The 14599-nt window shown below is 41.8% G+C and overlaps 1 protein-coding gene across 4 annotated transcripts in view; it reads right to left on the bottom strand.

The window, feature by feature from the left end:
- Window positions 1-14599, bottom strand: part of KCNIP4 (potassium voltage-gated channel interacting protein 4) — a 413387-nt gene that overhangs the window by 70421 nt on the left and 328367 nt on the right. For all 4 annotated transcript variants that reach the window (XM_053923250.2, XM_024573680.4, XM_024573679.4 and 1 more), the window contains exon 2: window positions 12307-12431. In XM_053923250.2, the coding sequence (XP_053779225.1) occupies window positions 12307-12408 (102 nt within the window). In that variant the 5' untranslated portion in view covers window positions 12409-12431. The remainder of the gene's footprint in view (window positions 1-12306; window positions 12432-14599) is intronic.

The following is a 14599-nucleotide window of genomic DNA, read 5'->3' as shown; positions in this document are numbered from 1 at the left end:
GGTTATTGAGATGGGAGCTCAGATGAGTCTGTTATAATCATGTCACAGTTACTAATTAGCTATATGACCTTGGGAAGTTTCTAAATCCCTTGATGTTAAGATCACTCTGCCAAAAAAAATGCCATGCACACAATAGATGATCCCGGTTTTATGCCAATAATGTAGAAAAACAGGTATCAAGTTACGTGGTCCCTTTGCTTCTTGAGGGCAGCACTCACATCTATTTGCTTACTGTCCGTTTTCCAAGTGTTTACTGCAGAAACTCAGTACACATGTGTGAAGTGCTGGCTGAAGATTCCATGATTTGGTATGTGGCAGGGACAAGGTGCCTTAGAATTCCAGAGGCAGTTTGGTATAGTAGAGAGAATTCTGAAGAAGAGGCAAAGACAGGGTCTGAAGGTAAAGAAGGCAGAAATGTCATTATTTCATCAGCTATTTCATTGTGTGACTTCAGGACAAATAATCGTCACATAGGTTGAAGACAAAAAATTTGGAGATGGTGGAATTAGTTTGTATCAGAGGTGTATTAATGGAGCTCTGACTGAATTTACCTTCACCACAAGACCCAAGAGTGTCAGCAAAGGGCGCTTTTGCTTGTGTTGGACCAGTGGGATGCAAGGGCTCAGGAACTCAGCAACAGTATCTGTCCCATATAAGCACCTCCACTTACAATTATTTCTTTAAGACTCATCACCAGTATTATGAGTAGACGAGTATTATTCCCACTACAAATAAGGAAGATGAGGTTCGGGGAGTTTTCTCAGGGACTACTAAGTGTCAGAGCGGGGATTGGATTCAGGGTCAGGAGGCTCTCAATTCTCCACCCAGGCACTGAAACACACGTGCTCCCTAAGTCTGCCGCCCCAGTGGCACACAGAAGAGGGCAGTGCCTGGTGGGCTGGAGACGGCCTCACTTCAGCACGCACTCACTGGGTGAAGGCACTCTGATATTCTAGTCACACGAAACACTAATTAATTAGAAAAAGCTGGTAATTAACAGCATGCTCCCAATCTGTTTCCAATAGATGTAATCTATCCAGTAAATCAGTAGCACTTATTAATGATAATGCAAAGTGTGTTCAGTAATAAGCTCTCCTTCCATCAGGGAACTAGGGTTTTATGCGGAGTTCCAGAGGAAACCAAGTAAGCACTATTAGCATTCACTCCACGCACAGATACATGTTGCCTTATTCTGCTTCAGACAAGCAGCGAATTGCTCAATTGTGTACAGTATATTAAAATGTGTTTAATCTACTTAGTTCCATGAGAAACATTATTGCCCACCCCACTTCCAATCACCATGGATAACATATGGGGACTCTGAGTCCTAAAATAATTATAGATCACAAGTTGTAACAATACATCACCAAGGGACTAATCACAACCTTTCACAGAATTTGTTTACTTCAAATAATGTTTACTTTTTTTTTTAAATGAAGAGCTCTCTATATTGGACCACAACCAATATAAGAAGTAAGAAGATTCAACTTGGATTTTAACTGCAGAAATTATACTATTTACTTTCTTGGCGATAAGGCGTTAAATCACTGCTTGGAATATTTTTTTGTTCTTCCTTTCTCTAGAAATTTCTAGAAACATCTTTTCATGATCATTTTTTGGGGAGAAGAAAGTGTTATGGTTGAAGGGGGGATCTGGCAAAAGGGGAAGGCACCCTGAAGTGGTACAAAAGGGCCACCCTTCCCCAGGGTGGGGGAGTGGTCAGAAAGTGTCAGAGGCGTGGGATAAAAACTACAGCCAGCCTGCGCCACAGATTTTCATATGCTCCCCCCCCCCCCGCCCCCCACCCTGCCCCGTAAGGATAAACAAACTAGCCCAGCTGGTGACACAGCAGGAGGAAGCTTCTGCAGAGTATGTGTGGGCTGAAAGGGTAACAGCACACGTGTACCGTACAGGTTAACTTGGCAGCAGGAGGAGGAGGAGCAAAGACTGCAAAGGCTGATGAGCATGACACTAGCCTGGATTGGCTGGGATTTGGGGCCCAGACTTTTAAACAAGGGGCGCGTGGATGCCTGGAGACTTACCCCCTTTTCCTTCCTCTCACTTGCCCGGTCAGGGGGCTGCAGTGCTCATGGGGTCCACTGGGCACCAGACCCCACTTGCCTTAACTTTTTCCTTGCCCTTGCTTGCCTGGTTGGGAGCTGGCTCACACGAAGGGTGAGTCCCACGCTGGGCCGTGCTCTACCAGTGGTGGTCCGTGGGGCGCTGCGTCTCCACACTGCTGGCAGACACAGCCCACTCTGCACCACCGACTGGCAGAGTGGTCTGGCAGCAGTCCTGGGCCCCAGGAGAGGAAGGAAGCTGTGGGGAGGCAATGGCCAGCCTCACAAGTGTGCCCTTGAGGGAGAGAGCCTGAAGACAAAGACCTGTTTGCTAACAGCCTTGGGCCCCAGAAGGCCAGATAAGGATGAAGCAGGGTGTCTGGACACTGACTCTGCTCTGGGGGTGACTGGGTTCTTTCTGTGTTTTGTGGAAGAGATTGGCCTGGAGCTGGGGAGTCCTCAGTTCCCCCAAATTGGGCAACCTTTTAATAAAGACCTTTTTCCTTCTCCATCAATCTTTGTGCTGTGCCTATGGGTTCAGCAGCACAGGCATAATTCCACAAATTCCACTTTGGTAACAAAAGGGCATAATGTGTAGAAACCTAGATAAACCAAATAGCTAGCTAACTGCTTAATGATGAGTGGCATAACCAGGAACTATGCTGAAATAACATAAAAAAATGAAAAAACCAAAACAGAACTGAATAGTTGGATCCTGAGAAGTTAAGGACTATATATGATGACAAATAGTAGTAACTACCCAGGCCTACATTTTTGAAAAATTAAATTTTCTCCTTTCCTCAGTGTTGTGGAATTTATAATGTACATTATATTGCTCATGTTATACATGTGCTTATGCAAATTTCCTTCATAATATTTGAAGATCAATAGATGGTATATTAAAAATGAGAACAGAAATGAAGTTGTTCATTGGCCTTCCTTCAGTGGCTGAAAATCCACATTGGAAAAAGTGGTTTGGCTTATTTCCATGTTGACCTAGTTGAATGTTAATAAAAGAAGTTCATCAGCCTGTAGGATTTGGTAAGTAATATCTTGGCTCACTCTAAACATCTCTTTTTGTTAACTAAGGATCTTTGACCAACAGAAAAAAGTCTTCAAGAAGACAATGAGTTAATCTTCTGAAATAACAGAATCTACTCTACTGAAATGGTCTTTTGATATTCCTCAGTAGTTTTAAAGACACTTGTTCTTTTTACTCTCTGTAGGTTAAATTGTTTAAAGTCTTCTGCATGGTGACTAGACGTTGCTATGACAGAATAGAACCGGACAAAGAGCCAAACTATGTCTTAGTTAATGATTTCTTTTTTTCCTTATTAATTTTATACTTTCTACACTAGACTATAATGTCTATGAGTTGAAGAAAATTCTCTTTTACTGATTAATGTGTATGCCATACCAGCAACATCCCTGACATATAGTTTAGCACTCAATAATGGATTGGTGCTCTGTATTTGTCTGTGGAAAGGATTAACAAACAGGAAGAGATTTAGGTGAGAAATTTGAGTTAATCTCCTAAGATTCCAAGGGAGTTGGAATCCCATATATTAAGCATAATTTGTATATTAGCATAATATGCCTAGATAAGAGAATTACTGATTCGATCTCATTTTCCTTTAAACATATCTTTGCATTTCCCTCAAGTTAAATTAATCAACAGATTTAAGAGAATTTATAGTCTAACACACTCAATTCCAATGTAGTATTGAAAGATTTCTAAAGTTTTGACAACTTACTTTATTTTAATGATGATTTGAATCTCTGCCAGGAACACAAGAGTAATTGCCAGTTAGGTTTATATTAATGAACCCATTTAAGTGGGAATTGTAAAAAAATGAAAAATGACCTGATTTTATGGGGTAAGTTCACTGCCAGCAGCTTGCAGTGATGAATGGTGCCCAGATTTATTATTAGTTTTAACCATAAGACATCCCAAGTTTCACATCAGTCTCTTTAAGGAATATGTACTGAATTTGAAAAATTATTTATTGGGCTCCCAGTGATACATTTGTGTGAACCAATTAGTTTTCAAAAAAAAAGAAAAAGAAGAAGAAGAAGAAGGAGTAATGTTTTTAAAATTGATCTGCCCAGCAGTCTTACCACCACTCTGCTTGGGTTCTGTGCTCTGAAGACTGGGTTCGGCATACAACAAAGTATACTAACAACCCTCCTTGGATGAAGCTGCTCTTGAACTTGTTATGTATTATTCACTTCTGATGTAAAGTGCTAAGGGAAGTAGGAAACCTCAAAGCAGTCAAAAGACAGAAACTTACTGTCATTATTTTAAAAGTCTTGATACATTAAGGGAAATATGAGCTTGAAGAATAAATTGATACATTGCTCTCAGACTTTAAAAAAAATTGTCTTAAGAGAATTAGCTAGAGTAACTTAGGAACTCTTCAGTACTGTATATTCTCTAGAAAAATTCAGTAGAAGTGTTCATTGGTTGTTCCAGAGTGCTAGTTGTTTCCCCAGTCTAGTTTCTCCTTCTATCTACCTGCACTGCTCTCCAGCTAGAGACCACATTTACCAGCTTTCCCTGGAGGTGGCTGGTTCATGTGACTAATGAGCCCTTAGAATGTAAATGAAAGTGATGTACATAATCTTTGTGTTATCTCTAAATTAGGACAAGTTGCTTGCCCTGCTCTATGGCTTTTTCACCTCTGGGCACAAACATGAAAGTGACCCAGTTTACACAATGCGGATGGGGACAGAAGCCCTTCCAAAGGAGAGTATGTCGGTAAATGTATTGTAAGGAACCTGGACCCCTGAGTGTCCTACTGGAGCAGAGTGGCCCCATCAGCCTGGATGGATCCTCCTGTGACTTGAAGAGAAATAACTTGAGATCTTACTGGCAGGATAATTGTGGAAAGATGGGTAGAAAATCTTGAAGATTTTAGAAATACTTTTGGTGAATTGTACTTTTTATAAGGGTTGCTTTTATGTAAGTTGTTTTTTAAAATTACCTATGTCCTTGGTTGCACTGTATGTTGGAAACACAACAAGTTAAGTTACCTGTTTTGATTTTTACAGAATCCTGGTGAGGACTTCATTATGGGAAAGACTATCAGTTTCTCCAGAAGTCAAAGAACAGAGTAAAATCAAACCAAAAGAGAGGACACTCTTTCCAAATTTGTGCTTAGGCCAAGGTGTGGGACCAAGACAAAGAAAGAGCTTCTAGACAGTCCACAGTTCATTGGAGCATCATAGTGATAAATGATAATGATAAAAAGAATAACAGCTACATTTTGAGGCTTATTATGAGGCAGGTTTTATACTCTGTGCTTTACATTCATTATTTTTGCAAAGTATCTGTGAGATGCCATTTCCCCAGTTTTGCATATGAGATAAGTAAAGCCCAGGGGTCAAGTGTACAGCCAAATAGTAGCCAGACCTGCAATCTCATCAGACCATCATTTTTACGTCAAGAGAACATCATGGAATCCGTATGAACTCACAAGAGGAAAGAATCAAGGAGCTCTAATGTCTGTTGACCACACTCTAAATAAAAGGGATTATACAAGATATTTCTCATCATCTTGTATACATGGGTGTTGACATCCTGAATTTTAAAAGGAGAATTTAACATCCAGAGAAACTAAACTACCTGCCCAAGGTAGGAAATGGCAGTTGAAAGGTTTAACCCCAGGAGAGCACTTGCCTCCCATCAGTCCTCGGAAGCCAGAGAGGCAGTCACATTGATCTGCTTAGACCTGCCCACCATCTGCTCCTCAGAAAGCCCTGTGTCTTGGAGGCCTGACAGAAAACTCTGCTAGGGCCTAGGAAATAACGTTTTAACTCTGTACTTATACTCTGATTCTAAAGTACATGAGTAATACTTTGCACTTAAGGAGGATCTTTTATCTGAGTCCTTCAGGAGTGGAACAAAACCAATTATTACCTGCCCTCCTTCTGATTGGAAAGGAAGATCTTAATCCCTAATTTGGTGACAGGGAGACAGAGCTGCCAGGTAAGAAGCGATTTTCTGAAGGTCACACAATCAGTCTCTGAAAGCTCTAAGAATACCTCTGAGGACTCAGGACAAAAGAGCAATTGCCTAACATTAGCAGCTCACTTCTCTATCCTAACTGCCTACCCCACTCTTCTCCACGCCCGGGCTACACTCTCCCTCTCCCTCTCCACATCAGTGGGGTTTTGTGCTATTCATGTATATGTACCACGTCAAAAATGTAGATTCCTATAATTTCACCCTCAGTTCCCACTATCTATTTTTAAAGGTCTTGTGTGATGAGTTCTCAAACACTTTGGGTGGGGTGGAAAGACCCACATCAATGAACTCTCATCTTGTGCTGGTTCCTTTGGCCATAGTATAAAAACTCTTACAGCAATTAAGCAAAAGGTTGCTGTGACTTTTGGTAAAATCTCCAAGGAGTTGTCTGAATGCAGGAAGAGCATTGAGGGTGAGGACTGACTGCACTGGAGATGTGACATCAGACCAAATTCAGCTGCTTCACTCCGCAGGGGTTGCTGTCCCCTCACAAACACCACTGCAATGGACACCCTATGGGGACTCCCAATAAATCACACCCTTTTTAATCTCCTGGACCTGAGTGCTGCATTAGCAAGGGTGCTGGGCTGGGATGTCACCCTCATGATTATGTTACATTATACAAGACTCTGCTTTAGCAGACGAGAGACTCCTTCGCTAGCTTTGAAGATGTGAGCTGCCGTGTTATGTGAGAGCCTGTGAGTGGGCCATCGGTTAGGACTAGGGGACACCTCTAGTTGCTGGGTAGTCCCAGGTTGACAGTCAGCAAGAGTGGGGATCTTAGATATACAACCACAGGAAATGAGTTCAGCCAATAACCAGGGATCTAGAATCCAGAAAGTAATGCAGCCCATACAGTATCTTCATTGTAGCTTTGTGCCAGCTCAAGGGCAGGATCCAGCTAAGGCACTTCTGGACTCCTGACCTGCAAAACTGTAACATAATAAATGTGTGTGTGTTTGAAGCCCCTAATATGTAGTAATTTGTTATATACTGTAGAAAGCTAATACCAACATCTTTCTTTTAGGTAAAAAAGATATTAACACTTAACATTTTTAGGGAAAAAAAGGACAGTAATGAAGGGAACCAAAGTTTTGTGACCCTGAAGCTATCCTTTTGGGATATTGATTTTAAGCTGTTTATTAAAAAACAAGACACAGAAAAAACCTTTGACCCTCTTGGTTCCTGCCTAAGAGATTCAGATGGCAAGGCCTGCTGCAGGCGGGGAATTTGGGGATGCTGCCGTAGTCCTATTTGAATGAAGTCTGGCCCATAGAACGGCTTCAGGCAGGGACTTGTTAGCTAGCTAACCCCCATGCCTCAGTGTGTCTGTCCTTTCCCAGAAAGGATGTTCCCGCCATGTGTGTTCTATTCTTCCTCAAACGGCCCATTCTCACTTCTGGAAATCTTAAGACGTTTTCTTCTTTGCTTAAAATACATATACCCAGTGTTGCCTCACTCTTTTTGGAATATTTTATGCTTATGTGAATTCTCTATGCATGTGTATTAAAATTTTATTTTTCTCTTGTTAATCTATCTCTGTTAATTTGATTATTAGCTCAGCTAGAAGCACTTAGAAGATGGGAGGAAAAGTATTAATTTTTAATCATTTTTAGCCGAACATTAACAAGCATTAAAGTGATGCCTTAAAGTGTGTATTTGAATCTAGTGGATACTTCATCCTAATATAATTCAAAGTAGGGAAGGAAAAGGAAGCAGACAAAGATTTGGGACAGCAAGGAGCTAGGAGTCCAAAGCATACAGGTCGAACTCCAGGGTGGAGCAGAGGTTGGTTTACAGTTGTTCATAGGGAAAATAACACAACAACCAATACATAATAACACGAGAGTAAACGCTGTGTTTGTGTACTCAGGTGGAAAGGTGCACGGCCATATTAAAACTTAATGCCTCAGTAGACTATCCATGGTCACCGCACACTGACCTGAAGCCATGCTTGATTTTGAAATGGAGCAGCAAAGGGAGTTTGCGAATCGTGAATGTAAATGCGTGTATGACCTTCTGGGTCAGCGGTTCTCACATGTGGCCTTCTGTTAGCTATCTATTAAGGTGAGAATTTATTTTTTTAATTAAAACATTAAAAAACAAAAGGATTCTTGAGCATCAACTCCAGATTTAACTGAATCAGAATCACTAGAGGTAAGACATGTTACTCCCACTCCCCACAGCCTCACACACATGCAAACATCCCACCCACGAAGGACTTCACAAGGTTTCCACATAGCCAGTCTAACCACTGGTATTTGCCATTATAGCGCTCTTCATTGGTAGGCCCATTGTGTGTGTGTGTGTGCGTGTGATAGCATCACCTTACACTTAGAATCTTATATATCCAGTTCAATGGTTCTTAGCCTGGGATGCACATTGTAATTACCTGGAGAGCTTTATAAACCCTGTTGCTCAAATTTCTTCTTAGAGCAATTGCATCAGAATCACCAAACATGGTACCCAACTATTTGTAACTTTTAAAGCTCCCTGGGTGATTGCAATATGCAGTTAAGTTTGAGATTGCTGATGTGTAGATGATACCTTATATTTTTCCACATCCTTTCAATACCTAGTAGCTCAAGACCCAGAAGAGTGCCTGGGAGGTGTGTCGGCCAACCATTAATGTCCCACTCTGATGGGACTCAAAAGTGAGGTTGATTATTTGGGGTCACACTATCATAACTCCTTTCTGTTTAACTTCATGTTTGTTGGCTTATTATCTCAAAAACGAAGATTAAACAAAATGAATAAACCCAAACCTGTGCAATGTAGATGCCATTATCCAAATTTGTAGAGACCACTGATGCAGAGGGAGCTGCTTAAACAAATAAAATGTGGGCCCAAGACTGACAGCGAAGCTTATGAGATCTGCACCACACAGTGGTTCTCATAGTGTGATCCCCAGAACAGCCTATCAGCATCGCCTGAGAACCTACAAAGCAGCGGAGTCTCTGCCCCAGTCTCAGACCTACTACATCATCATCTTTTGGGCTGGGACCCAGAAGTCTGTGTTTTAACAAGTCCATCAGATGATTCTGAGACACACGGAAGGATGAGAAAAATTATATTATATTCTCCCTTGTGTATCAGCTGCCTACTTTTGGAGACTCAGTTCAGCATGTGGTAAGAGAAATGAAAATATGGGGGGGTGAGTAATCCAGTGGGTAAGATGGGGTGAAGGGCTGGGAAATTCTCTCCCACTATCTTCCTTTCCTCCCATAGCCCACTGATATTGATGACTATGTTGGAAATGAAGAAATGCTATCAGAGATACAGCACTGGAAAAAGACGGGGGGCTCGGAGGCCTTTACTTGCAGGGTGCCTTGCCATATTAAACCACTTCTGTGTGACTATTTTAAGATGTCAATGAATAGTTTATCCTTTTAATCAAAATATGGGGAGTTTTTAAGGGTTTCATTAAAAATTAATATCCTAATTGGTTCCAAGGAAATTATTTTTTGAACTTAAGGGCTTGAGATAATTGGTGTTCAGGAAACCAAGGGTAGCTCGTTTGCTTTCTCAGATGCCAAGCTGGGTCAGCTGCTGTCCCCCCGGCGAATGTGAATGATGCTGACCTGCTTCAGTGCTTGTCTTGTAGTCCCACTCTTGTCTGATTTCTCAGAGACGTCAAGTAATATTTTCTGAGCAACTGTGAAGTCTTTTCTTTGAAAGAAGTATCTAAAATACGCTTTAGGCATATAAAGGTCTGATGGAAACTTACCTCATGAGGCAGGGCAGGCAGAACAGAGAAAACAATGAAGGGAGAAGAGAAAAAATAGAGAAAGAGGAAGGAAGAGAAAGAGTAAAAAGGAAAGGAGGCAGGAATTGACAGCATGAAAAGACAAAGGGAAAAAAAAAGAGGGAGCATCCTGGTCAGGTGGCTCAGCTGGTTGGAGAGTCATCCTGCACACCAAAAGTTTGCAAGTTCGATTCCCAGTCAGGGCACATACCTAGGTTGTGTGTTTTATCCTAACCAGTTAGGGCGTGTATGGGAGGCAACTGATTGATATCTCTCTCTCTCTCTCTTTCTCCCTTCTTCTCTCTTTAAAAGTCAAGAAACATACCCTTGGGTGAAGGTTTTACAAAAAGATAAAAAAGGGGGGATAGAATGGAGAAATGAGGGAAGAGAGGAGATCAGAAGGTTAGGAAAGGGGGAAAGAAAAGTTGGGAAAAGAGGGGGGCAGGGAAGATAGGAAACAGAACAAGTATGCAAAAGAAATCAATGAATGCAGATTCTAGATCCTGGGTGATATTTTGTGAAGTGCACCTTGGATAAGACCTGTCGCAGAGATGCTGGCCCCTGAGGTCAGTGACGGCAGTAACCATGACTCCAATTCCCAACCAAGGGGGTGAAAGGCATGGGGTCCCACAGGGAGGGACCTACACTGATGAAAGTAGAGTAATAATGTAGATCAGCTGTCCAGGAATGCGGGCATGCTGGGAGGCTGGATTAGTTTCTCCTTTATTCAACAGCCACTTTGTATGTGATGAACCATCCAATGTTAAAAAGAAATGTTTGCTTATTAAAAGGTCTTTGAGTTAGAGCAAAGACATTAAGATGTTCACAAGAATGCATCTGAAGTTCTATTCTGTTACATTAGCCTTTCCTTAGCATTTACTTTGGGCCAAGACTTGGTCTTTCTCGCCTCCTCTCCTTTCCCATCCTTGCCACTCAGTGGTTCGCCCCTGCCAGGAGTCAGGGCAGCTGCTGCATTGTAAGTCTTGCTCACTCTGAAGTCTGTAAACTGGCAGCATAGGCATAACTAATAATTCTCTACACCCCTTTCTCTTTATGCATGCGTGTTCACTTATATGTTCCATCTACATACATTACACATAAATATCCCTTTTAATGAGAGTCTTGTGCCTGTGTAGTGAACACCCATCTCCATTATATCTCCGTCCTCCCCACCTAGTGCACCCCCACAAAGGCCTGGGTGATAACAGAGAACAAGGTTTTGGAAGAGTATTGTGGGAAGAAAAATTTAGAGTGCACCGATAAGGATAGTGGTGAGGAGCAGAAATGGACAGAGAGAGACCCCATGGAGTCAGAGAGATGGTGGGAGGTTGTGTGCAATATGCATGATGGAACCCTATAAATATATTCTGAAAACTTAGCTACAGTTGCCAGTGCTCTGAGTAAACGTTTTATGGATATCACAGCAGGGTCAGAGTTTCCCATCTGGCCTGCGTGAGGTTGGACGGAGGTACTATTTGAAGTGGTCAGATTTGAAGAGGCTGGAATTAGCAGAAATCTTTGGACACTATAGACTTTTATGGGCTATGGAATTGGAGTCTCTCTGAGAGTGGTTTTGGGGGGGAATCAAAGCAATTTAATTTGGATCTCACTATGGCTTACAGATGTGTAAGAACACAGTGCATCTTGGGTAGTACATGCCATTCTATACAAGACCACAGCCATTGGTACTTTTAAAGATGAATTGCTTTCAGATAGAGTCATGACAGCAAGTCTTCTCTCTTTATATTCAGGCCATAATCTCCTTGAAGACAGAAGCATGTCTTCTCTACCTTTTGAATAACCTGCAGTATCTAGCTTAACACTGAGCACATACCAAAGATTCAATAAGAATGTGTGTCAGACCGATTGCCTGAACCACTCACCGTCTCCCTCCCTCGCCCTCTGGTGTCCACGGACTATCATTGCTTTTGAAGATGAATCACTGAGGAAGGAGTACCAGAGTCACACTTGCATCACAGGACACTGGATGCAGGGGCTACCTACAGACACCTGTGGTCTACAGTCTCTGCGGCATGGTGTTTTAGAGACCATCGGACTTATTGAGAATTTTCTCCAGTGTCAGGAATGGACTTCCTTGACAGCACCCAGTTTATAGCTAAGTTTCAAGTCAAGCTTAGGACTAACGTTTAAAAATGAAGAGACAATTGAAGCTTACTGAAATAATATCATTATAGCTGAAAAAGAAAAAAAATATCCTAACTAATAATTGAATTGAACAAACCTTTCTCCTTGACTCATCCTTGACCAGTGTGTGCCTACAGTGTATGAGCACTGGTGTGCCGAAGTGAGTCAAAGCCTGCGTGGTAATGGAGAATATTCACATCGAGGAAAGACTGGTGTGAAATGCACATACAATGGGGCTCTCACAGACGGTATATTTTCCGTTTTCCCTCTTACTTCTCAATGCTCCTCTGAGAACTAGGTGAAGGTAAAATCAAAAAGAGAGGTCTTACATTCTTAAATCCTCTGTAAAGAATCTGGAGCTCCTTCTTGGTGAATTTGCTCTGGGCTTCCAGGAGCTCAAGAGCCTCCGGCCGATGCCTGACAGTGGCCATCTCCAGCTCATCTTCCACGCTGTCTGCGGAGGGAAAGCAAGCAGAGTCTTAGGGACAGTCGCGGCACACCCATGCTCATCCACAGGTAAGCAGAGAGAAATACTCACTAGATGTCTGTTATTTTTCCAGAGGAATGATTCTCACACTGCCAAACCATATTCATATTTCCCAGAGTTTACAGTATTAAGCCAGGCTAATTCTACATAGTATTCTATTTTTTAAACAATTCATTTTTTAAGATTTCATTTATTTATTTTTAAAGAGAGAGGAAGGGAGGGACAAAGAGAGGGATAGAAACATCAATGTGTGAGAGATGTATCAATTGTTTGCCTCTCACATGTGATCCCTCCTGGGGACCTGGCCTGACTGGGAATCGAACTGGCAACCTTTTGGTTCACAGGCTGGCACTCAATCCACCAAGCCACACCAGCCAGGGCTACATAATATTTTTAATATTTTTTAGTCATTAGACATTATTACACTAATATTTTTCAGTACAGTATAAAAAGTTAAAAAAATTAATAGAAAACTTAAAACCTGGGATTTGTGTATATATACCAAGTACTAATCATAAAAATAGATTTTTAGTTTAATAGCAATCAACATCCCCCTTGTATCATGCATCTGTGAGATAAAACTTTGTTTATACCAAACGAGGATTCTTCTCAAATGAAGTATTTCACCTGGGGCTACAAATAACATAGACAAAATCAGCTGCCAGTTTGATTGGTGTAAACTCAGCCTTCATTGGTCCACACGACTGTGCGGACCAGGGCCTAGGGGAACTTCTGGCCAGACCCTGCTTTGCAGCCAAGGAAATCCATGCTACAGATAAATGATAAAACCTTGCACTTTGCTTTGTAAATTATATTTATACTATAATTTCTCTAAGATGCTCTTATGCAAAATAATTTTCAGTCCATACAAATTTGGGAAATGTAAATGGTAGTGTAGTTTGGGAACAAAACACAGGAATATAAAGTTCTGAGAGAACTTGCAACAGAGAATTTTGTTTTGCTTTGTTTAACTGAATTAACCCCAAAGGACATTTGTTCATAGAACCCTTCCTCCCACAAGTAACACCTGCCTATTTGCTCAGGGGCGTGCAGGACACACATTGGGAGGTGGGGTGTGTTAGTATCTGGCTAGCTGGCTCTCAAAGTGCAGCATCCTTAATTAGATCCAGACTCTTTGCAGTGGGGCCCACTGGAGGCCTGAGGAATTTTTCCTGCCATAGACCAGTCCAAACCTCAGCTACAGGATTTGTCAGGGGCAGAAGCATCCAGGCCTCATACTGGGTCAGGGCTTCCTTCTTTTACATTCCTTCCTCTTAGATGTAGACTTCCAACTCAGAGGGCCGAGGCCCAGGGGAACAGCTTCTTGTCATCAACTCTGGACCCAGGACCACCAGCACTCCCAATTCCGTGTTTCATGTGTCAGCTGGAAATGTAGTCACTTTTGATCACAAAAGTCACATTCTTTTCGATACTTGATAATGCTGCCTCTCACTAACATCTGTACCTACGCAGTTCCGCCCTCTGTCACTGCGGGCTGGGAGGGGCCAGAGCTCATACTTAGCAGAGAAAAAAGGTCCGTGGAAGTATCATCTCAGCATGTCCTCTGTATCACTGCCCTCAAGGAGTTTACAAAAGACTAATATGGTGAGGATACGGCCACTTGGAATGGCTGTGCTTGTCAAAATGAGGAAGAGGAAGGAAAAGCAAATATTTCTTTTGTACTTTTTATGTCAGAATACTTTATTTTGCAACAGTGATCTGGAAGAACTGCAGAAATAGTGACTGATGGGTAAGAATAATAAAAGGGACTTGAACAGATGGAAAGACCAAGAATCAACTCTGAGCTCACAGGGATAAAATTGATGAGAATTTTTGGGGTGTGCATCTAAAGGATGTGAAAAGAGATAAAGCAGCCAATGTAAGGTAGTCTTTAACAACTTGACCTCAGGCTGGGCTTTATGAGGAAAATCAAAAAAGCCAAAATGGGGCTCCTTCAATTTTCTCTTTGGTTCATTGGAGCAAATAAGCTGATGCTGCTCAATGGGTCCTGAGCAAGAGAGAATGAAGGAGGATAGTACTCCCTATGATGGCTATTCATCCATTGGGCTGTGTTGTAGTTATTGTAGTTGCCAGTGCAGAAATAAATGCCACAGACCAGATCTAAATGTAAACAG

Source organism: Desmodus rotundus, chromosome 4, assembly GCF_022682495.2.
Source record: "Desmodus rotundus isolate HL8 chromosome 4, HLdesRot8A.1, whole genome shotgun sequence".
NCBI lineage: Eukaryota > Metazoa > Chordata > Mammalia > Chiroptera > Phyllostomidae > Desmodus > Desmodus rotundus.
This window is presented reverse-complemented; position numbering and strand designations above follow the sequence as displayed.